The sequence below is a fragment of the Brassica oleracea genome, chromosome C6 (assembly GCF_000695525.1).
Source record: "Brassica oleracea var. oleracea cultivar TO1000 chromosome C6, BOL, whole genome shotgun sequence".
Classification (NCBI taxonomy): Eukaryota; Viridiplantae; Streptophyta; class Magnoliopsida; order Brassicales; family Brassicaceae; genus Brassica; species Brassica oleracea.
The window spans coordinates 32,186,857-32,210,793 of record NC_027753.1 but is presented as its reverse complement, the minus strand read 5'-3'; the positions used below and the strand labels follow the sequence as shown (position 1 = coordinate 32,210,793).

Here is a 23,937-nt window from a genome sequence, read left to right as displayed (position 1 = left end):
TTCCGACCTGGGACTATAAAAAGGTTGATCATTCTTTGATATATTAGTATTAATTTTTCTGTACGACGATTTCAAAGTCAGGTGCTCGGAATTTTTGCAGAAGGACCTGATTGAAAAAAATAATTCCAAATATATTTTTATGTTTTTTCGAAATTTGACCAGTAAAAAAGTCCCTTTCCGTCATTGTTGTTATTCTGCTACAGTAATCTACAGAAATGTCAGAGAAATGGTGTGTGGAATAAAGCCAAAAACACCATTTACTACAGAAACTGACTGATTTAGAAGAAGAAAACGCAATAAATGAAAGAGAGTGACTAAATAAATGATCAGTTAATGCCAAATGTCAAGGACTTAAGAACGTGTGATCTAGTGGTTTGGAGTGGATAAAGGATTCGTCATGTTGAAGAATCCGAATGATCGATCTATGAAAAATCGTTGTGGTTTATTTCTTGGCCTTTATTGAAAAAATTGTGTTAAAGGCGAAAAATCAGGCGATTCTGAAGGCGATTTTGAGATTTCAGATTCCGATGGATTCGGCCTTTCCGCCGGGTTCTTCTGATCGGACGGAGATAGATCGGGAACTTCAGGGTGTTAAGGATGGATCTCGGGTTGTAAAGGAAGTAAGGAAAGTGAGTTCACAGAAGGGAGATCCAAGTTGGGCTTCAATGGCGAAGGATAAGAAGGCGATGACGAAGTATGATGTTGAGATTTCATCGAGAGATGGTAAGAACAAGGTGGTGTTTCCAGACGATATTATCTCTGATTCAACACCATTATGGGAGGATTTTGTTGTTGGAAAATTTTTGGATATTGCGCCGCATATAGCCAAGGTTCACATGGTGGTTAACAAGATCTGGAGTTACGGAGATTCAAATGCTAAAGTGGAGGTGTATGATGTTGACGCAAAGACTATGAGATTTAAAATTGGAAATCAAAGGGCTCGGGAGAAGGTTTTTAAGAGAGGGATGTGGAATATAGCTGGAGTTCCAATGGTGGCGAAGAAATGGTCGCCTAAGGCTGAGGAGGATAAGCAGGAGGAAGATGCTATTCCAATGTGGGTGCACCTAAGGAAGATCCCTTTGAACACATTCTCGTGGGAGGCTCTAAGTTTCATGACGAGCACCGTGGGTTTTCCTGTTCGTCTCCATCCAGAGACAATGTCTTGTTCGAATTTTGAAGAAGCGAAAGTGTTTGTGAAGGTAGATGTGTCGAAAACATTGCCTAAGGAAATTGACTTCACAATGGGTGGGAAGGAGTTCACTGCTGAATTTTATTATCCATGGTTACCTTCTCGTTGCAATGTATGTGAGAAATGGGGTCACACAGATAAGGTTTGTGCGACGAAGAAAAGAGATAATATGGCAATGGTGAGAGAATCTGGAGGAAAGAGTAGTGGTAAAGTGGGTAGTGAAGTTGTAGAAGTTTTGAGGGAGAAGGAAAATAAACAGGAAGTAGAAGTTCAAAATAAGGGGCAAATCATAACGGAAGTTGATTTTGTGGATACAGTTAACGCTGATATGGTCTGCTCGGGAGGTAATGGTGGAAAAGCTAGTGACTGGTCACTGGTTTCTCCAGGAAAAATTGGAAGGGTGCAAATCTCTTCTCTGAGAGAAGTTGCTGAAGTCCAAATCTCGGCATCTAAGTATTATGTTCTCTTAATAGATGAAGTGGAGGAAGGTGAACTAGAAGAATCTCAGGAAGTGGAAGGTAAGGAAGAGGATGAAGTGGAGAGCACAGATAATCTGGAGGGAGTTTGTTTGGAGGATGAAATTCTGGGTGAGGGAAATAAGGCAGTAAAACAAAGAGGTGGAAGGAGAGTTAAGAAGACTAAAGCTCAAGAGGTTCAGCCGAAGATTAAAAGGTCTTCTCGACGAAATCTTTAATTATGGCATGTTTTTTCTGGAATGTTCGGGGATTCAATAAAGGTTTGAAGCATTCCAAAGTTAAAGAGTGGGTAAGTAATAAGGAGTTGGTGTTTGGTTGTATTCTGGAAACTAGAGTAAAGGAAAAGAAAGCAGAGAAGATTTTAAGAGAAGTATTTGGTGATTGGTCATCAATAACAAACTATGAAGACAGCCAAGGAGGTAGAATATGGTTATTATGGAGAGATACGGTATGTATGACGCCGGTTTATAAATCTGACCAAATAATCACTTGTTTGGTTGAGCTAAAAGGTGAAGAAGAGTTTTATTGTTCCTGTATATATGCGAGTAATCAAGTTGAGGGTAGGAGGGAGTTGTGGGAGGATATTGCGCATCACTATTGTTCTCCTCGATTCAAAAATAAAGCTTGGATGATCATGTGAGATTTCAATGAAATTCTCGATGGAGCTGAAAGTTCGAGGGTTGATAATATGAATAGAATTCCAGGGGGTATGCGAGACTTTCAGAGTGTAGTACTTCAGTGTCAGCTTACTGATATGGCCTATCAAGGTCCACAGTTCACTTGGAGTAATAAGAGGGAGGAAGGCATCATTTGTAAGAAATTGGATAGAGTATTATTGAATGAAGAGGGTCTGCAAAGATTTAGTAATGCTTATGCAGTTTTTGAAGCTGGAGGATGTTCGGACCACCTGAGGTGTAAAGTTCAATTATTTCCACCTAGAGAGAAGATCAAAAGACCTTTCAAGTATGTTAGTGTGATTGGAAGTCTACCTGACTATCTGCCTATGCTTCAGAGGTATTGGGACACAACGGAAAGACTATTTCACTATACTTCGGCGTTGTTCAGGTTTTCGAAGAAGCTAAAGCAGTTGAAGCCATTAATTCGTGAGCTGGGTAGAGAAAAAATTGGGAACTTGACAGTGCGTACTAAAGAGGCGTATGATCACTTATGTGTTAAGCAGAGTAATACACTTATCAACCCGTGTGAAGCGGCAGTCAAGGAGGAGGCTGAAGCATATGGTAAATGGTTACATGTGGCTAGTCTGGAAGAAGAATACTTAAAGCAGAAAGCAAAGCTACATTGGTTAGATTGTGGAGACAAGAACAACAAGACATTTTACCGAGCAATAAAAACTAGGAAGGCTCAGAATGTGATAAGGGAGATAAGATGTACAGATGGTAGAGTGGTGAATAAACATTTTGAGATCAAGCAAGAGGCTGAGAAGTTTTTTTCAGAGTTTCTTAATCATAATCCAGAGAGCTATAAGGGTGCTTCTGAAGAGGAACTATAGGATTTGCTGAAGTTTCGATGTTCTTCTGAGGATTGTAGGTTGCTTGAAGCTGATGTTACTGAAGAAGAAATTCGCAAAGTTCTATTTTCCATGCCAAACAATAAGTCACCAGGGCCAGACGGCTATCCGTGTGAATTTTTCAAGACAGCTTGGTCAGTTATATCTCAGGATTTTGTGGTTGCGATACAATCAGTATTCAGATTTGGATTCTTGCCAAAGGGTGTCAATTCGACTATACTTGCGTTGGTTCCCAAAAGAGTTGATTCGATGGAGATGAAAGATTATCGCCCTATTGCTTGCTGTAATGTTCTCTAGAAGGTAGTATCGAAGATTGTGGCAAACAGGCTGAAGATGTTGCTTCCGAGAATCATCACTGAAACTCAGTCTGCTTTCATTCAGGGGAGACTTCTCATGGAAAACGTATTGCTTGCTTCTGAGCTTGTTAAGGGTTATCATAAAGATGGGGTCTCTCCGAGGTGTGTTATGAAGATTGATATAGCTAAAGCATTTGACTCAGTGCAATGGGAATTTGTTCTGAAGAGCTTGAAGGTGTTGGGTTTCCCTGCGAGATTTGTTCATTGGATTGCGCTTTGCATCACAAGCCCATCTTTTTCCGTGCAAGTTAATGGCGATCTAGCTGGCTACTTCCAAAGTTCTAGGGGTCTTAGGCAGGGATGTTCTTTGTCCCCGTATTTGTTTGTCCTCTGCATGAATGTGTTATCTTTAAATATGGATAGAGCAGGGGTGGAAAAGAAGTTCAAACTACATCCAGGCTGTAAGAAGCTTGCTATTACTCATCTATGTTTTGCAGATGATTTAATGGTGTTTGTGGAAGGATCAAAAAAGTCTATAGAGGGAGCTCTTTCGGTCTTTGATGAGTTTGAAGAGTGGGCAGGGTTAAAGATAAGTCTAGAGAAATCCACTATCTATATGGCAGGAGTACCGGAGGCTGAGAAAAGAAGTATCTTAACTAATTTTCCTTTGGCTGAGGGTGAACTTCCGGTGAGGTATTTGGGTCTTCCTCTAATGACCAAAGCAATGAGAACACAAGATTATCTACCTTTGATGGAAAGTATCAGGAGCAGAGTAAGCTCTTGGACAAGTAGATTCTTGTCTTATGCTGGTAGATTGCAGTTGATAAGATCAGTATTGTTGAGTCTTGTTAATTTCTGGATAGCAGTTTTTCGTCTTCCTAGTGCTTGTATTAAGGAGGTGGAGAAGCTATGTGCAGCATTTCTCTGGACAGGGTCGGTTCTTAAGTCGTCGAGTACTAAAGTATCATGGAAAGATGTCTGTAGTTTGAAGAGTGGAGGAAGGCTGGGATTAAGAAATCTTAAGGAGGTTAATAAAGTATTTGGGCTTAAGTTGATTTGGAGAATGTTAGCTGGAGACTCGTTGTGGGGAAAATGGATCAAAGAGAATCTGTTGAAGGGTAAGAGTTTCTGGGAAGTGAGTATCAAAACTCAGAAGGGATCATGGATGTGGCGGAAAATGTTGAAGCTCAGAGAAGTTGCAAAGTTGTTTCATAAGAAAGAAGTGGGTAATGGAAGACATATATCATTCTGGTTTGATAAATGGTCGGATAAGGGTGCTCTGCTTGATTTGTTTGGGTCAAGAGGCATCATGGATTTGGGAGTTTGTAGAGATGCTACTTTGGAGGATGCCGTACTAAATAGAAGGAGACGAAGACATCGTATAGGATTACTCACTGAAGTTGAGGAGGAGTTGGTCATCATTGGAGGAAAACTAAATCAAGAGAGTAAGGATGTGAGTCTTTGGAAAGGAAAATTAGGTTTCAAACAGAGATTCTCCTCTAGTGAAACTTGGTTAATGCTCAGAGAGAGTAAGGCACAATGTTCTTGGTCCAGGGGCGTATGGTTTTCTCAGGCAACTCCGAAGTTTGCTTTTATGGCATGGCTGTCTGTAAGAGACAGGATGTGGACGTTAGACAGGGTATCGAGATGGAGTAGTGGATTGGATACTACGTGTGTGCTCTGTAAAATGCTATGGAAACAAGAAGCCACTTGTTCTTCGAATGTGATTACTCTGCACAGATATGGGAGTATATTGCTAAGGGTATATTACGAGATTCGTTCACAGTCATCTGGTCTGAAGTATTGGTTATTCTAATGAATGAGAAAAGAGAAAGGATGTCTCTCTTCTGTATAAGATATGCATTCCAAGCAGTTTTATATGCTATCTGGAGAGAGAGGAACAAGATCTTGCATGGAAAGAAGCTACTGCCTTTGCCAGTGATCAAAAGGATGATAGAGAAGGGTATTCGCAATAAGATTTCGTTGATGAGATCGAAAAGGTTAAAAGGGATGGAGAAGCTGATGCAATTTTGGTTTCTAACCAAAATGTAAATAGATGAAGATTCTTTAAATTGGGGAAATAGTAAAGATAGAAGAGGTTTCTTTAACTTGGGGGGAAATTAGTAGAGTTTGAAATCTTCATATTTAAGAAATGACACACTTGATGTAATAAGGCTTTTTTGATGAATAAATTTAACATTCATTCAAAAAAAAAAATTGTGTTAAGAGAGGTGATACAGAAAGGAAAAACACTAACGGAACATAACATATTTCACTTAGATAAGGTTTATGGTTGTGAGAAGGATAAAAAAGGTCTATAAAATGAGAAAATAACTTGTAAAATAAACTTAGATTTTGAAGTTCATCAAGAGAAATTGTAGAATTCGAGCTTATCATAAGCTCCCAGCTTAGAACCAATTGTTAAAAAATTGATGTGGGAGCTTAGAGCATCATTAACGCATGGTTCTTAGTACAAGGTTCTTAGCAGAATATAAGAACCCGACTCTTACCTTTTAACTGAAAAAGTTAAGAGTCGGCTCTTAAATCTCTTATTTAAGAGCCGACTCTTAGCATTTTCAGTTAAAAATTAAGAGTCGGGTTCTTATATTCTGTTAAGAACCTTGTACTAAGAACCATGCGTTAATGATGCTCTTATATTCTCATTCGAGATAATCGTTTGTATAACCATTAATCTCGACAATATCTTTTTTTTTAATTATGTAGGGGTATTCTGGTTCTACAGAAGTGGTTTAGACTAGTCAATGTTATCACGTATTGATCCTCTGTCTATGGCGATGGCAAAATGTTAATTCTCCGGTGGCCGGGACTGATATCTTAGTCTAGACTCTTGTAGAAAGGTGAAAGCAAAGTTGTGGATAAAAATGTAGCACTGAAGAGAGAACTTTGAAGCTCTGCTCTGTCAAGTCTAAGGGTGTTAGATGCTTGATCTATATGGAGAACACCATACAGATGGTTCGAGATGATTAAAGAGGTGTTGTTTCTAAAGCATATGAAGCTCCCAGTATGGATGGCCACAAACTTCGAGATTACTCCCACCCGAGAAGGGGAAACCAGTGGTGACATTCCCACACTTGAAACAGAGCTTCACACTATCCAAATCTCTTTTAATTTGCGCACTTAAATTAATATGTATTGTTGGAAACGTAAAGAGAAGCAGAGGTAGAAAACATTGAGGTTATTGGGTTGGGAAAAGCTTGGAAATTTCTGGATGTAAAATTGTGTTGGTGACGTAAAAGGAGCAAAACAACCCAGATGGTATGATTTGTCAAGTGTAAGAGTGTTAATATATGGTGATTCATTTGTAGAACTTTTGAACACCTGATTTGAGATAACTATAGAGGTGATGTTTTTGATGAATTTAAGTTCCAGCAATTTTTAATCTATAACAAAGAAAGATTACAACTTCTTTAATTTGACATAATGCGAACCAAATTATGAATGTAAAGTATTGTAAACTAACAATGATGTCCTTAGTCAAATTCTTTGAAGTTCCAGTACTATACAAATCACGTTTTAAGATTGTCTTTTTTTTTTTTTTTTTTTTCAACATCTTTCATTTCATTAGACACAGAGGCCTAGATAAGAAAACAACAGAGTCACAGAAAGATTACATATTTAATAAATATAGTTGGAAGCAGAGTGAAACGCGTGTCAACTGTGGAGCCTTCAATGATATCACGTAATCACTACGTGTTCTTCAACAACGAGACAACAAGCACGGCCGTCGAGACGGCTTCTCCACCGTGACACCAGCAAATTCACCTCCAAACTCTTCGCTTCTCTGTTGCCATTCCATTAGCTTATACCATATTGCCTTCCAGCTAAACCTCGGTTACTTGATCGGACTACCCTTATTTCACCGGAATTCCAAAACAAAGGACGCATAAGCCATAACGAAATATCGATCATTTGTTGGACCGTAGAACGCCAACTCTTCTTAATCGACTTCACAGATGGCTGAAGCAATCCATCAAACTACATCAACTCTACATCAACTCCCAATCAGAGACGATCCTCGACGCCATAACTGGCTTTCTTATAAGGAAGACTGATTCTCATAGAGAGGGATGCAAGTGGCGGCAAAACAAAGGAGTCTTCTCAACTCACCAACGGGCTTTAATTGAGGACCAAGTGGAAGGCTGATTTCAATCTCATCGAGATAAAAGAAACAAACTTGAAGAGCTTCTCGAATGAGATTGATACAAAAAGTCGCCAAGCGAAAGCAAAATCGGCAAACCCGAAACCATAGTCGATCGAAGCTTTATTTATCCGCACACGGAAGAGTAGATCGACTCATAGGTCGGATATGTACAACAAAAAACAAAAGTCGGTGGTGACCGACGACAGAACCGCCGCCGGACACCGAACGCGAAGACTGTTTACGAGAGTTCTAGATTTAGAGAGAGGTTAGAGGAAAATTAAGAGAGAGACGTTTTAAGATTGTCACTAGACAGAAATGATAACGAATTAATTTGTAACAGATTCAACATGTCTTCACTCAAAGTTTTAAAAAATCTTAAACAAGTTGTAGATATGTATTGGCCCAAGCTTGAGGAAATAACATAGGAAAGAAGAAACACTGTTCGTTGAAAAGTCTTACGAATGTGGATGTGAGTTGTGCGGTGGTTATTAAATCATCCTTTTCAAATGAGGAAACTTCCGGTAAAAGTAGCGTGAACTCTGAGAAATACTCCACTTATGAAGTAAGCAAGTAACCACTCTGCTGCTTCCAGGCAACATGCTCAATCTATGGATTTATAATAAAGGACAATTCTGCTTGATTAGAGGTGTTTTTGTTTTTCTTTCCCCCAAATTTGTTTTATTTACCAGAATCACCGCGTTGTGGTTGTTCTCAAGATATGTTGCCTCCTCTTGCTATGGCATCTTGTTCTTCCTCCTCTTCCCGCAGCTGGTCATACGATGTTTTCCCAAGCTTTAGCGGAGAGGATGTCCGCAAAACATTCCTCAGCCACTTTCTCAGGGAGCTTGAGCGGAATTCGATCATTGCTTTCAAAGACAACGAGATGGAGAGGAGCCAGTCAATCGCCCCGGAGCTTGTACAGGCCATTAGAGATTCGAGGATCGCGGTGGTTGTATTCTCCAAAAACTACGCATCTTCAAGCTGGTGTCTAAATGAGTTGCTTGAGATTCTTCAATGCAATGAAGAGTTTGGCCAACTGGTGATACCGATCTTTTACGGTTTGGATCCTTCTCACCTTAGGAAACAGACGGGAGACTTTGGAGAGGCATTTAAAAAGACTTGCCAAAACCAAACACATGAAGTGGAAGACCAGTGGAAGCAAGCTTTGACCAATGTCGCAAATATCCTCGGATACCATTCTAAAAACTGGTATGTGAATGTGATCTTTTAAAAATAAAAATGCTTCTTCTAAAGATGTGATTATTGATATTTATTTTGATGTTCCATGTTTGTTCATTGGCGTTTCTTCTCGTTAGTGATAGTGAAGCTGCAATGATTGAAGAAATCTCCAATGATATTTTAGGTAAACTTGATGTAACTCCATCGTCTAATGAGTTTGAGGACTTTGTCGGCATCAAAGATCATATCGCAGAGGTGATATTACTGATGAATTTGGAATCCAAGGAAGTGAAGATGGTTGGGATATGGGGTACTTCGGGAATTGGCAAGACTACTATTGCAAGAGCTTTATTTTGTAATATCTCTAATCAGTTCCAAAAAAGTGTTTTCATAGACAGAGCCTTCATATCGAAGAGTATGGAAGTTTATGGCCGAGCCAATCCAGTTGACTATAACATGAAGCTGCGCTTGCGGATGAACTTCCTGTCAGAAATCTTGGACAGAAAGAACATGAAGATCGGTGCAATGGAAGAAAGGCTAAAGCACCAGAAAGTTCTTGTCGTTATCGATGATTTGGATGATCCATACGTGTTAGATGCTTTAGCGGGTCAAACCAAATGGTTTGGGAGTGGGAGTAGAATTATTGTGGTTACAACTGATAAGCAACTCTTAAAAGCCCATGGGATTGATTCTATATACGAGGTTGGTCTCCCATCCGATGAACAAGCTCTAGAGATGTTCTGTCGATCTGCTTTCAGGCAAGACTCTCCACCTGATGGTTTGATGGAGTTTGCTTCCGAAGTTGTGGAACGTGCTGGTAGTCTTCCTTTGGGTCTCGACGTTTTGGGTTCGTCTTTGCGGGGTTTGAACAAGGAGGATTGTTTGAATATGCTGCCTAGGCTTAGAAGAAGTCTAGATGGTAAAATAGGGGAGACACTAAGAGTCGGTTATGATGGGTTACTTGGAGAAGATAGCGATATTTCGGCATATTGCATGTCTTTTCAATCATGTAGACGTCAAAGACATCAAGCTGTTTCTTGCTGATAGTGAGCTGGATGTTGATATAGGGCTGAAAAACCTAGTTAACAAGTCCCTCATTCAGGTGAGGTGGGGTAAAGTGGAGATGCACCATTTGCTACAAGAAATGGGTAGAAACGTGGTTTGGTTACAGTCCATTAAAAAACCTCAAAAGCGGGAATTTCTAGTGGATTCAAAAGATATATGTGATGTACTCAGTGAAGGCATTGTAAGTTTCTTTTAATCCATAGTCGTTTTATTACTTAGTATATGAGGTTAAGCTTCTGATTTGGTCTATCTCTTATTGATGTTATAATAATTTTCAGGGTACTTCAAAGCTCTTAGGGATATCATTAAATGTTGATGAGATTGATGAGTTACAAGTACATGAGAGTGCCTTCAAAGGGATGCGTAATCTCCATTTTCTAGAAATTTACTCGAACAAAGTTAGATTTGTAAATGGAGACAAACTGAAGTTGCCCAAAAGCTTCGACTGGTTGCCTCCTAAGCTCAAACTACTGTGTTGGTTTGGGTATCCAATGCGATGTATGCCTTCTACGCTTTGTACAGATAGGCTCGTCAAGCTTAAAATGCGGAATAGCAAGCTAGAGAGGCTGTGGAAAGGAGTTATGGTAAGTTTTTAGAATAGTAATTAATTCTTACTTCACTTTGTGGATGCCAATATACATGATGTGTAATTTCTACTAATCTATGTGTTCTGTTTTTGGTTGAGTACAGTCTCTTACATGTCTCATTGAGATGGATTTGTGTGGATCACATGACCTGAAAGAAATCCCAGATCTTACGACGGCCACCAATCTTGAAACACTTAATCTTCAATCTTGTAGGAGTTTGGTAGAACTTCCTTCCTCAATACGAAATCTCAATAAACTGATAAAATTGGACATGCAGTTCTGTAAAAAGCTGAAGACTCTCCCAACTGGCATTAATCTCAAATCTCTCGACCACATCAATCTCAGTTTCTGCTCACAGTTGAGGACATTTCCCAAAATCTCAACCAACATCTCATATCTCTTTCTTGAGGAAACATCAGTGGTAGAGTTCCCCACTAATTTGCATCTCAAGAATCTTGTTAAGCTTCACATGTCAAAAGTAACGACAAATAAACAATGGAAAAAAGTGCAGGTATGTACTTTGCATATGAGAAATTGCCATTTTTATTAGTTAATAGTTTTTATTCTTTTTGAGATTAATTTTATAAATTATGAAAATAGCCCTTTGTATTAAAATGAAAATTCATTATTCAAACATATACAGATTTTGAAATGTTATCTAAAATGTAATGTTTTAGACGATTAAAAAATCTAATGTTATTGACTTATCATTTTAAATGTATTTTAAAATCTTCTGTTATTTGAAATATTTGAAATAATGGATTTTATGAGATCTGTTGTATATATATTTTAAGAATTTATAGTAGCAGTAGAAATCTTAAATTTTAAGAAATTCCTAAGAATTCATCTACCAATAACCTTTTAAGCTTTAATTGGTAGAGCATTAGCATAAACATTCTATCCTACATTATCCAATTAACATTTGTTACAAAAACATTTACCAGATGCTAATGCTCTCCAAATGATCTATGTTCAATGCTCTCATATGAAGTTTTTAATAGAGCATTTGCATTTATAATTTATAAAATTAAAAATATATAATTAATTAATTAATTTAATTTAGTAATATCATAAAATTATTTTTATATCCACAAAATAAAATAAAATTTCTATAATAATTTTACAATAAAAATATATATTTTGAAATATTATTTTACATTTAAAATATAATTTAATTAATATAATTATGAAATGTTTTAACTAGAACCACAATAACTTTCATAATTCATCTATAATCATCTAAAATCTCATTGAAAAATCAAACCACTTCAAATATTGTCCAATACTATATTGAATATTATTGCAAGATTCTGTAACAAGTCGTCTCGTGGGAGCTACCCGCTCCATGAGCCCCAGGCTAGTCGTGGGGCGCACCGACCCTAACCCCTCACATCTGACGAGATGGGTGGGGTCTACAATATGGGTGTCCCAGATTCATCGTAGATGATTTGTTTAACATTTCTAAATTGTTTACTTGATTCAGCTGCTTACACACTTCATGCCTATGTTGTCTCCCACTTTGACGGAGTTGTATCTCTTCAATATCCCAAGTTTAGTGGAGCTTCCTTCCTCGTTTCGGAATCTCAACAAACTAAGAGATTTGAAGATTAGTAGATGCACGAATCTTGAAACTCTTCCCACAGGCATCAACCTCAAATATCTCAAGAGCCTCGACCTCACTAAGTGCTCAAGGTTGATGACTTTTCCTAATATCTCAACCAACATCTCAGATCTCAATCTTAGCTACACAGCAATAGAAGAAGTTCCATGGTGGGTCGAGATCTTCTCTAAGCTCAGAAGCCTAAATATGGAAAGTTGCAGTAAGTTGGAATATGTACACCCAAACATTTCTAAACTGCCACGTCTTGCTGTTGACTTTTCACACTGTGAGGCACTGAACATAGTTGATTTGAGTAGCCGAACTTCGTCAAGTGGGTTGATAACGGAAGCATCTAATAGCGACACAGTTTCCGAGGAGTCTTCCTCAGATAAGTTTATCCCAAAAGTCGGTTTCATAAACTACTTCAAGTTTAATCAAGACGTTCTCTTACAACAACTATCAGTCGGCTTCGAGTCCATGACGTTTCTAGGTGAAGCAGTGCCTTCATATTTCACTCACCATACTACAGAATCTTCTCTGGCCATCCCTCTACTTGACACATCTCCCACGCAAACATTTTTCAGATTTAAGGTTTGTGCAGTGGTTGTTTTCGACACTATGTCTAAAACTGGTCCCAGTGGATTAAGTATCCGTGTAAAATGTCGGTTCAAAGGCATATGTGGGAACATATTTGATTCCTCAAGTGAGGCAAATAGCTTTCATACGCGTGAGAAGGATAGTCGGCTGTTTATATTTGACTGTTGTGTCCCTCTGGACAAAGACAATGCTCTTGTTGCTCATCACGTGGATATGCATATTCAGATAAGCGGTTGGCAAGAAGACTCTACATTCAGATTAACAGGATGGGGTATACGCCTCTGTTCTTCGCCTGAGAACGGACTTGCTGATCCAGAATCTCTTCCACATGTTTGTAAAGCCGGAAAAGATGATATGTTTAGTGATGAATGCCACAAGACTGAACTAGGTGAAGAATGTGGAGGCAGCGATGTAGAGATAGAACACAATGAAAAATGTGGAGGCAGTGATGCAGAGATGAAGGGTAGCAACAAAACAGTCCAGGTATGCATTAAGGATGAGACTGAATGTGGAGACAACATTGTGGAGAGAACGGAAAGCAGGAAGGGAATGGGAATGGTAAGCATGTGACAAACTTCATAGAAAAAATATATATGTTATGTAAATGAAAATAAGTGTGACTGTTTCTGTTCTGTAGATTATACTGGGGAGATTACTATTCAAGAAACTGCGGAATCGCTATGCAACCAAACCGCAAGATACATAAGAATATCTATAACTATATAGACAGGGAGAAGCAGAAAGCCAGTGCGGGTAAGCTTTAACCATGATCTGAACAATATACTATATTAGAAAAGAAATTCAGGAATGTTTTTAATATAGATCACTAAATTTTTTATTTACTTTTGGCAGATTGAATGGCGATAAAATGAGTAGTTTTCCGGTTGTTATATAAGAACAGGATTGAAGGCGGACATGCAGAGACGCTTCACTATCGCTCAGCTGGATATATGTTGTCAGGTTTCATAACGATCTTATTTTGGTTCTCATCAATTATGAGCGGCGGAGAATCTTTATTAAGGACAATTACAATAGATTTTGTAACCGGACCATAGAGTTGATTCAATTTGTGATTTCATAAGCTGCCTTTGTTTTTTTATGTCTTGATACTTTTTTGTTTACAAAGTCGCTGGATTATTTACTACTACCCTAGCTAGATAACTTGAGAGTTATTTTTTGATGTGCAAATGTGTTGGACCAAGTTATTCTATTCTATTCTATCAAACTTTTCTCTGCTCTATCAAATATACGTCCTTGTTTGATTAAGCATTTATCAAGTCTATGCTGGTCCTATACATAATATACTCGTACTATTATACCAGTTTATATATAGTTTTTGTTTTCCTACCATATTGTTGCCACTTTAACTTATTCTCCAAATTGCACTTTTACTAATTTGAACAGTTATAATCAAATTGATATTTTGGAGTTTTTTGGCATTGGGTTTTTAGTTTACACGAGAAAGCTACAAAAATAAATAAGAAACTTCTTTAATGAACCGTATAAACGATTACATTAATCCAAACGGTTACATTGTTTCGTTAACATAGTATGATAAAATGTTATTTATCTTCCTTACTCGTTATTTATTTATTTAGTTAATTATAAAATCTCTAGATTTTTAGCAACTTGGATAAGGAATACCACAAGCGGATAGGACTTTGCGAGAGTTCGGAGAGCTAATGTACTGAGCAAACGCAGGGTTCTTAGCAAATCCACATAAGCATGGCTGCTGCTCCTTCAGCTTTGCACAACAATCACCCGAGGGTTGGCCTCCTCCTGTAATCGCTGCCAGGCAAGGCTGAAGCTGCTTAGCGTCACATGCCGCTCCGAGTGCCACTTTAGTTGGAGCCGCAAATGATGGCGAAAGAATGACGAAAACCATGAGTGTCAATGCCAAGATCTTCATGTCTATTTAGTTAGTTTTATAATAAATTGTTTGGATTTTGACTGTGTTTTATATATTTTCTAAGGAACATTTGAGGTCTTGTTTTGGTATTTATTGGGTATGGGTTCACACTGATTTGCATAATGCAAAATGCAAAATGCATGTGCTGCTGTATCATTAAATAACGTGAACGTAACTGGTCTTCATGCGAAAGGAACCTAAAACTGATTAAGGTCGACAACAAGTAATAGTTGTTCAATTTCATGCGATTTGGATTTACTAAGTAAGATAAAAAAAAAAAAACTTATTGGCTTTGCCACTGACGTGTAATAGGGTATACGAGACTTCCTAAAGAAGGAAAACTCAAGTTTATGTGAATGTGCGGATGATAGAGAAAAAGTTGATTTAATCCAATTTACTACGATTTGATATTTTTATATATCTGAATAAATTATGTATATCTGAATCTTCTGATTAGAAGCATAGGAAGGCATATATATGTTCTTCACTTATTGTCTACTATTTAGAACGATATTGTTTAGTGAAAGATATGAGATGGTTTTATGTGGATAGAGTTGAAGAAAATGAAATTTTTTTACAGGTCAAGAACTGCAACACATGAAAAGTCGATCAACAACATTATAGAGGTCACTAATATCTGAAGAAGCCTATAACTTTTAAAATTTTAATTTTGCAATGGAATGTATGAATATCCTGCAGGTTTTGGAGATTGTGTTTGCAAGAGACTGTTTTGAACTTGAGAAAATTGTGTTTAGGGAACATAATTATTGGTTTTACTTGAATTTGAACTGTATAAAGAGTTATGACGTGCGCAAATTTCTCATTTTCAAAGTATTGATTTTACTCCACTGATTTGGTTTTCTAAATTAGTGAGTTCTCTAGTTATTGTTGGTAAAAAAAAAAAAGTATTCGTGTACAGTCGAATATGTTTTTAAATTTTACTTTTGGGGTTTTTCCTTATGTCATATATGTATGTGCTACTTGTGGTATCCTTGGCCTCAGACCAGAAGAAACAAACTCTCATAAATTCTCCCTAAATTTTTCCAGTAAGAACAAAAAGAAAAGAAAATGATAAGAAAGCAGAATGGATGTGAGCCAATCATCATCATCTCCATCTCTTCTGTTTATCCTCTGCTACACATAACAACAATCTCTCTCTTCCTCTTCCTCCAACATCTCACTCTCCTGTAAGTTCCTCCTTCAAACATTCCCTTTCTTATCATAGTCGATTTTTTAAACTCAAAAGTTTATCTCTTTCTGGAGAATCTTGTCTCTGCTTTTCTGGGTATCTCTTCCATTTTGAGATTCTGGCTGAAGTTTTGTATGTTTGAGTAGAAACCCAGGAGGAGCAAATCAATGGCAGAAGGTGGAGGAAGAAGAATAGGATCAGTAAAAGCCGCCATCAACATGTACGGACAAATAGCTACTCGCACCGTCTCTCCTCAGCTAGATTTGCCAGAAGCTAAGGTGAGGCCGCCAAAGATCAATTCTTTAGATCTTTTGGTTTGCTAAAGTTTCGATCTTGATGAGTTTTTTTTCTTCGTTCTCTGTTTTTGTTAACAGTCTGTTGCTGAGGACTTGCATAAGTCAGGGAGAGAGCTTGGCATGTACAGAGATAGCAGAAAGGCTTCCGACTCTGCAAAGGCCAAAGCAGAAGCTGAACTAAGCAAGGCCAAGAAGACAGCGCTGGAGCTGACTTTACTTATAGAGCAGTCAAATCTCCGGTTAAAGTCTGTAAAGAAGTTAAAGATCGATGGAAACGGTAACTACGCTCAGATCATTCGAGAGTTAGAGGGTGTGAAGCAAGAACTGAGCAAGCTTAAGCTCGACGCAGCATACGTTTTAAAAGAGAAGGTTGCGGCGGAGAAGGAAGTGATGGAGTTAAGGGCTAAAACGGAAGAGAATTTAAACTTGGTTGAGAGTCTTAAGCTTGAGGTCGACGCTGCGAACGAAGAGCATGTTCTGGTTGAGTTAGCGAAGATGGAGGCTTTGAAGGAATGCAAAGAGGTGGAAGAGGAGAGAGAGAGGGAAAAGAAGGAAGCGTTAGAGGAATTGGAGAAGATGAAGAAGAGGACGAAGGAGATGAAGAAAGAGATAAAGAGATCAAAGGAGTATGAGAATGTGTTGTCAGAGACTTTGGCAGACATCGAGATGTTGGAAACGCAGTTAAGCCTTGTTAAGGACATGGAGAGGAAGGCTCCCAAGAACCAAAGAGGGAAGAAGGACGCTTTGACGGTTTTGAAAGAAGTTACGGAAGAGACGGAAGCTAAGAAGGAGGAGCTCGCTTCTGTTAACGCGGAGCTTCTTTATCTCGGCGGTATAATGGATGCGTTGAGTAAAGAGCTTGAGGAAGTTAAACGAGAAGCGGCTCGGTTTGAGAAGGTTATACGAAAGGATGATGAAATGATTGAGAGACTCAATACAAAGCTGCTTATGGCGAAAGGTAGACTAGAAGCAGTGTCTGCAGACGAAGAAAGAATCAGCTCTCTTGCTGATAATTTAATCTGTTCTTTAGAGAAGTTAAAGAATGATAAAGAAGTTGCAAAGAAAGAAGAGGTTGAACTTAAAGAAGAAGCAAAGATCATCAAGAAAACCGAAATGGGGTTTGGTGGAAAAAAGAAAGAGTTGCTTTCTAAATTAGATGAGCTCGAGAAGGCGAAGCGAGCAGAGGGTCTAGCACTAAAGAAGCTTGAATCAACGGCAGAGAGGGCAATGGAAACTAGAGAAATGGATTCTCAGAGTAGCTCAACCATCACAATCTCTAGATTCGAGTACGAGTATCTGAGTGGACAAGCGCGTCACGCCGAAGAAACCGCGGAGAAGAAAGTGGAAGCAGCAATGGCGTGGGTGGAAGCGCTGAAGGCAAGCACTAAGGAGATTGTGATGAAGACTGAGACTCTAGAGAGGGAGAGTGGGAAAACGATGGTGGAAGAGGAGAGGGCGTCGTTTAGGATGCAGAGGTCGCTGTCGATAAAGAGACTGGTGCAGAACGAGATTGAGAAGTTCAAGGAGGAATCAGCAGAAGACAAAAGCAGCAGCTTGGTGGTCTCTTCTTCTCCTAAACCGGTGAGAAAGTCAGTGAGGATTAGTGGGAGGTTTACTCCGGTTCAGGGAGGGAAGACGAGGAGATACTCTTCGGGAAACAGAGGGACGACTCCGAGTTACTTTGTAATTAAGAAGAAGAAGAAGAAAGTTCCGAACTTGGTCAAGTTTTTTAGCCGGAAGAGAGATAAGTCGTCTTTAGAGCAATGAGAAGTTTAGTTGTTTTGTTGTAGTGACTACTGAAAGTGTTTTTGCTTCCGTTTTAAGTTTCACATTGTTGTTAACTTGTTATTGGTTTATTTGTTTGTATCTTTGCTATATTTTGTGTATACCTAGGTGTATAACAGTGATGCAGTATTGCATTCTATAAACAGAGTAATACTTTTTTTCTTTTTTGTTAAGGAATCTTCAACTCCACTCTATTTTCGTAAAAATGATCTAATGGTACTCTATTTTATATTATATAATAGCATAAACCTATTTTTTCACTCTAAAATAGAGTACCATTGGAGCAACATCCAACTCTATTATAGAGTTACTCTATTTTAGAGAAAAAAATAGAGTAAATCATTGGAGATGGTCTTAATCACTTCATTTCCTATTCCATTTTGGAGTAAAATATAAAGTGGAGTTAAAAATGGTCTTAGTAATTTAATCAGATTTTTTTTGGTAATTTTGGGCTTTATAAAATAGATTTTAGTTTAGATAAATTTCATTTTGATTATTTTTAGATTTTAGAACATACATCCTATTCGAAATCAAACTTCAATTTAGTTCGATTTGGATTTGAACTAAAACTAACAAAACTAAATAATTTTATAAAAAATATTTAAATATTTTGTTCAATATACTTAACTAATTATTTCTTTCTTTATAGAATCTCAGTTCAGGTTATAGTTTGAGTTTAATCTGAATTAGACATCGTAAGGAGAAATGTTTGGTCATGACTTGTGAAAAACACTTCAAGTATGTTTTGCCAAACAAAAGTACTTTCCCAAAAAAAGTATGTTTTTCATGTAACTTTATTGTGTTTTTCATGTTAAGTGTTACCTATAATTCTTTCAGAAAACTAGCCAGATTGCTTCAGACTCCAAAAAAAAAAAAAAAAAAAAAAAAAAAATCTAAAAACGTATATGAAAAAAGATCGTACCGACTCAAAATTAAATTGACCGCCACAATAATTTTTCTGGTGGAGATTTGACTTTAGGATTTGGAAGCTAATAGGCGTCAATACGTTTCCCCACCACTAAACAACTAGAAACTAGAAAGCTGTTCCTCATTACATTACGTGCTCCCATACTGTTCCAATCATCGCCTCAATCGCCGCTAATTTTCATTCAAATACTATTCAAAAATACCATATTCTATAGAAAAGTATTCGGTTCTATTGTATTCTTGCTGGTAACAAAAAAAACAAAAATCTTTAAATGTTAGAAGTGAAAATGAATTACAACTGTTGACTTGGAAAAACTAGGCCAGTCCAACGTACAGCAACTCTATACACTTTCTTCCTTTTAGGAGCCAAACTTTACTCAATTCAGAACAGTTTCTCTTTAGAGATGGCTCAATTATTTCTCATTCTCTGCTTCTTGCTAACCCTTTTCATTTCCATGGCTACTTCTCTAAACGATCAAGGCCTTGCTCTTCTTTCCTTTAAGCAAGCCTTACTAAACCAGAAAGACTACTCTGTCTTAACCACTTGGAACTCCTCAGATTCAAACCCTTGTTTTTGGCTAGGCATTACATGTAACAAAGATCTGAGAGTTATCTCAATTCGTCTTCCGAACAAAAACCTTTCAGGCTCTCTTCATCCTTCCATAGGAACCCTCTTGTCCCTTCGACACATTAATCTCAAAAACAATGAGTTTCAAGGAAAGTTACCTACAGAGCTCTTTGCACCTGAAGGGCTTCAAAGCTTGGTGCTTTCTGGAAATTCTTTTTCCGGGTTTGTTCCAGAAGAGATAGGGAGGTTGAAGAGTCTGATCACTTTGGATCTTTCAAAGAATTCTTTCAACGGTTCAATACCTTTGTCGCTTCTTCAATGCAAGAAGCTGAAGACGCTTGTTCTAAGCAACAACAACTTCTCTGGAGATCTTCCGACCCGGTTTGGTTCTAGTTTGGTTCAGCTCCGGACGCTTAATCTTTCTTTCAATCGCTTAAGTGGAACAATTCCCGAAGATATAAGTAATCTGAAGAATCTGAAAGGTACTCTTGATCTTTCTCACAACTCCTTGTCAGGTATGATTCCAACAAGCCTTGGAGATCTCCCGGAGGTTCTCTATGTCGATCTTTCTTACAATAATCTCAGTGGTCCGATACCACAATCAAATGTCCTGTTGAACGCCGGTCCAAATGCTTTCCAAGGGAACCCTTTGCTCTGTGGAATACCCACAAAGGTTTCTTGCGCAACAAGAAACACACAAACAATTCCTTCTCAACTATATACGCAAAAAGCCAACCATCATTCTAGATTTTGCACCATCCTTACAGCCACCGGATGCACAGTCGCTGGAATCATCTTTCTTGTTTCATTATTCATCTACCATCTCCGAAAAGCATCCGCGGCTCGTGCTGACAAGGATCATCAAAACAACCGAACAAGTCATTCAGAGAAGAAGACAATGCAAGAGTTTCTCTGTTTCAAAGGAAACTCAGCATCCGAGGCGCTAGATGAGAACAAAACTCAACAGGTTTTCATGCCTATGGACCCGGAGATTCAATTTGACCTCGACCAGCTTCTGAAAGCATCGGCTTTTCTTCTAGGAAAGAGCAGGATCGGGCTTGTCTACAAAGTTGTTCTTGAAAACGGGTTAATGTTGGCCGTTAGAAGATTGGGAGATAAAGGTTGGTTACGGCTCAAAGAGTTTCTTGCTGATGTTGAAGCAATGGCGAAAATCAAGCATCCGAATGTCTTGAATCTACAAGCTTGTTGCTGGTCTCAAGAAGAGAAACTCCTAATCTATGATTACATACCAAATGGTGACCTTGGTTCTGTAATTCAAGGTAAGTTCTGATCAAATCGTGTAAATTCTTGAATATTGAAGGTCTTATTCGATTATTTTTATAGCAATGTTCTAACAATCGGTGTAGGTGAGACTAAACGTCCGCCTAGACTGCAAATAAACCTTACCGGAAACGATTTTTTAAAAATCCGATTTATACAATTTAAACCAGTTTAAACCGGTTTTAAATTGGTTAAAATTAGTTTATATCGATCTAAATTAGTTTAAATATGATAAATTAAGCAACAATATCCGTGAAAACTCACAAATTTGGCTAGTTTATTTTCTTGTATATATAACTTTTATAGTTCATCAAAATATTTTTATAAATAAATCCAAAAAACTAAAAATTTAATGTAAATATAAAAATATTAAAATAAATCAGTTATTTGTTAACTAATAGGCTCTGAATAATCCGCATAGTAGCTATTTCTTTAGAAGAGCCTAGCTACATTCTAGTGATTTTTTGAACATTGTTTGATAGTTAAGAACTTTAGGATTAAGTCTAATTCATACAAGTTATATAACAGGTAGACCAGGTAGCTTGTCATGCAAGCAACTTTCTTGGCCGGTTCGGTTAAGAATATTGAGAGGAATCGCAAAAGGATTGACGTACATTCATGAGTTCAGCGCCAAGAGATACGTCCATGGAAACATAAACTCCAGCAACATACTTCTCGGACCGAATCTTGAACCGAAAATTTCAGGTTTCGGTTTGGGGCGCATTGTCGACATGCCTTCTTCAGACATTAGATCGGATCAGATCTCTCCGATGGAGTCGCGCTCACCAAGCGTCTCAAGAGAAGCATATTACCAAGCTCCTGAAGCTTCCAAGATGACTAAACCGTCTCAGAAATGGGACGTGTATTCATTCGGTTTAGTGGTACTAGAAATGGTAACCGGGAAATTTCCGGTTATGCAGATGAGTAATTCAGAGACCGATTTGGTTATGTGGGTTGAAGCAGCTGCTGAGAGAAATAAACCGGTTTGGTATGTTCTTGACCCGGTTTTAGCTAGAGATAGAGATATGGAAGACAGTATGGTTCAAGTGGTCAAAATTGGATTAGATTGTGTAAAGAAGAGTCCAGATAAAAGACCAAGCATGAGAAATGTCTTTGAGAGCTTCGAGAAACTGGCATCTGCAATTTGAAACAACTATGTTTTTCGGTTTTTTTTTGGTTCAACAGAATAACTAATTTATCATGAATATTTGATGTAACTATCGCCATTATGTTTATGTGTATCTTTTATAAATTTGATATTACGGTGAGGTAATAAGTAGATTAGGAGTTTCTAATTCCATTTGCTGACTGAAGAGAGAGAGAGATGGGAGTCATTGCATAATGACTCTATCAGTCAATGCAATCAGCACATGAGGTAATAAGTAGCTTCAGCCTCTTAATACCATTTTTGTAGTCATTGCATAATGCTTGTAATACTTCCCTACAGTCCCACAAAACTCCTATGCCTTTTAACAATCACACTCTCACAAAAGATTAGCCATTCTAGGATCTATAAGCAGTTTTCCAAAGCTACTCTCAGCTTCTGGCACTACTAAATCGTTGAAAACAACCCAGAAGACAAGGCTCAATGATTCCATAAATAAGATTACAGACATGAACTTAAACCGGAACTGAGATACATAAACCGAAAGACATGGTTAAACCAAAATAAAGAAGACAACACGGACGAGTACTTTGACTGAAAAAATGGATAATTAACAAAGATTTCTTTAATAATCAATTGAAAAAAAATCCTTTACCAGACCCGGACTTTGAACCGGAGCTTTTCTCATAGGTCAAATAATCTCCAATGTCATCGAAATTGATTCCGCCGCCAACTCCAAATCCGTACCCAAACCCCAACCCGATACCGCAACCCATTCCGATTCCAAACACCACATTGCTATGGTTCAGCCCTTCAGAAGCGTCTAACCCGAGCCCGCCGGTTAGACCGATACCGAGCCCAGCTCCGCAGCCTAAACCGCCGCCAACTCCTGGACCGCCGGTTATGTCCTTGATTTTCTCGAGGTATCCACGGATGAATCTGATAACCGGCAACTCGGATTTTCCGGTTTTGACGACTGGTGATCGACTCCAGAGCTTATCTGACTTCATCGTTTAGTTTTGTCGTTACTGTGAGTTCATTACATGTTTTGGGTTTAACGAGAAAAAAAAGTATACATATGTAAAAATGGGCCTAAACCTTATATGAATGGCCCATTTATGTCTCTTCTTTTATCATTAACCCATTTTTTGATTAATTAATCGATTATTCTGTTATAAATCATGGAGTGGATTGTCGTTAACCATGTTCGGCCCAAGACCGGTCCAATACATAGAAGATAGAGATATGGTCGAAATCCAAGAGAGAGAGGAGAGAGAGAGAGAGAGCCGACTTCATGAGAGAGAGAGGCGGCCACAAGATTAGGAGAAAAAGAAACTCTATTTCCTTAGTTTATGTTTTAGTAGTTTTCCTATTTGGATTATGATATGTACTCTTTCCATTTATCTTTATCTTGTAATCCTTATATAATGAACTCCATTGTTCATTAATAATAACACAGAAATATTCAGTCTCTTAACCCTTCTAATTACAACACGTTATCAGCACAATAGACTCCAAAACCCTGAGACAAAACCTAACCTAAAATCTGTCACACATAAACCCTAATCCAGACAAAACTTAAAATCGATCTATCTCTCAAACCCTGAGGAATCAGACGACGAGCCACATATCATCTTGAAGCTCTTGACGAGACAAATCCATCCGCGCAAACCGTTCGTCGATCCGATCTCAGACGCGCCCTCACTCGCAGAAACAATACACGTCGCCGTCTTGGTCTTTTGGAACCCTAATCCGAACCAACAAGATTTCCTAGCCAAATTCAAATCCTGTGAAAGATAAGTTTATCATACCTTAGTTGTTTGATGATATCTTGTTCAGATTATGGTGTTCATGTAATCTAATACTCCTTGTTTTTATTTCATGAGCTAAGAGGAGTTGATGCAAAGATCTAATCCCGAAGAACCCTAGATTGTTCTTGCTTGCGTTCTAGCTTGCAAACACCCGATCAGCTAAAGCCCTTAAGCATTTCTGATCCTGGACATTCGCAGCTTCCTGTTCACAACAGAGCTAGTCCAGTTTGCATCACATCCAGCTTGAGTTCCCAATCAACCAACTCGCGAACTAGATAAGAAGAAGACGCGTCCTGATCGCATCCGACGACCTCAACACAGATCCGTGACCAGACGCAATACCGTTCCAGACAGCTCGCGTCTCGTCCCATCTTGCGACCCGATAAA

At 38.2% G+C, this 23,937-nt stretch overlaps 4 protein-coding genes and 1 pseudogene across 5 annotated transcripts; 3 read left to right on the top strand and 2 right to left on the bottom strand.

Annotated features, from left to right (window-relative positions):
* The first annotated feature begins 8,176 nt into the window (after nt 1-8,176).
* On the top strand, nt 8,177-13,826 carry LOC106299957 (annotated as a pseudogene).
* A 319-nt stretch (nt 13,827-14,145) lies between these two features.
* On the bottom strand, nt 14,146-14,660 carry LOC106299960 (non-specific lipid-transfer protein 2). Its single transcript, XM_013735987.1, has one exon. It carries the CDS (start codon nt 14,586-14,588, stop codon nt 14,301-14,303), a length of 288 nt encoding a protein of 95 aa, XP_013591441.1. The 5' UTR covers nt 14,589-14,660; the 3' UTR covers nt 14,146-14,300.
* A 944-nt stretch (nt 14,661-15,604) lies between these two features.
* Nucleotides 15,605-18,022, top strand: LOC106300949 (protein PLASTID MOVEMENT IMPAIRED 2). Of its 2 annotated transcripts, XM_013737226.1 has the most exons (3): nt 15,605-15,775; nt 15,924-16,055; nt 16,152-18,022. In XM_013737226.1, exons 2-3 carry the CDS (start codon nt 15,945-15,947, stop codon nt 17,838-17,840), a joined length of 1,800 nt encoding a protein of 599 aa, XP_013592680.1. In that variant the 5' UTR covers nt 15,605-15,775; nt 15,924-15,944; the 3' UTR covers nt 17,841-18,022. The 2 variants fall into 2 exon arrangements, with proteins under 2 accessions (XP_013592680.1, XP_013592681.1); XM_013737227.1 differs by lacking the exon at nt 15,605-15,775 and having other exon boundaries at nt 15,782-16,055.
* A 1,062-nt stretch (nt 18,023-19,084) lies between these two features.
* On the top strand, nt 19,085-21,981 carry LOC106298830 (probable inactive leucine-rich repeat receptor-like protein kinase At1g66830). The gene is made up of 2 exons (XM_013734964.1): nt 19,085-20,633; nt 21,163-21,981. The coding sequence occupies exons 1-2, from the start codon at nt 19,190-19,192 to the stop codon at nt 21,780-21,782; spliced, it is 2,064 nt and encodes a 687-aa protein (XP_013590418.1). The 5' UTR covers nt 19,085-19,189; the 3' UTR covers nt 21,783-21,981.
* A 210-nt stretch (nt 21,982-22,191) lies between these two features.
* LOC106299098 (keratin, type II cytoskeletal I) lies at nt 22,192-22,776 on the bottom strand. The gene has a single exon (XM_013735237.1). It carries the CDS (start codon nt 22,747-22,749, stop codon nt 22,372-22,374), a length of 378 nt encoding a protein of 125 aa, XP_013590691.1. The 5' UTR covers nt 22,750-22,776; the 3' UTR covers nt 22,192-22,371.
* Nucleotides 22,777-23,937: the final 1,161 nt, after the last annotated feature.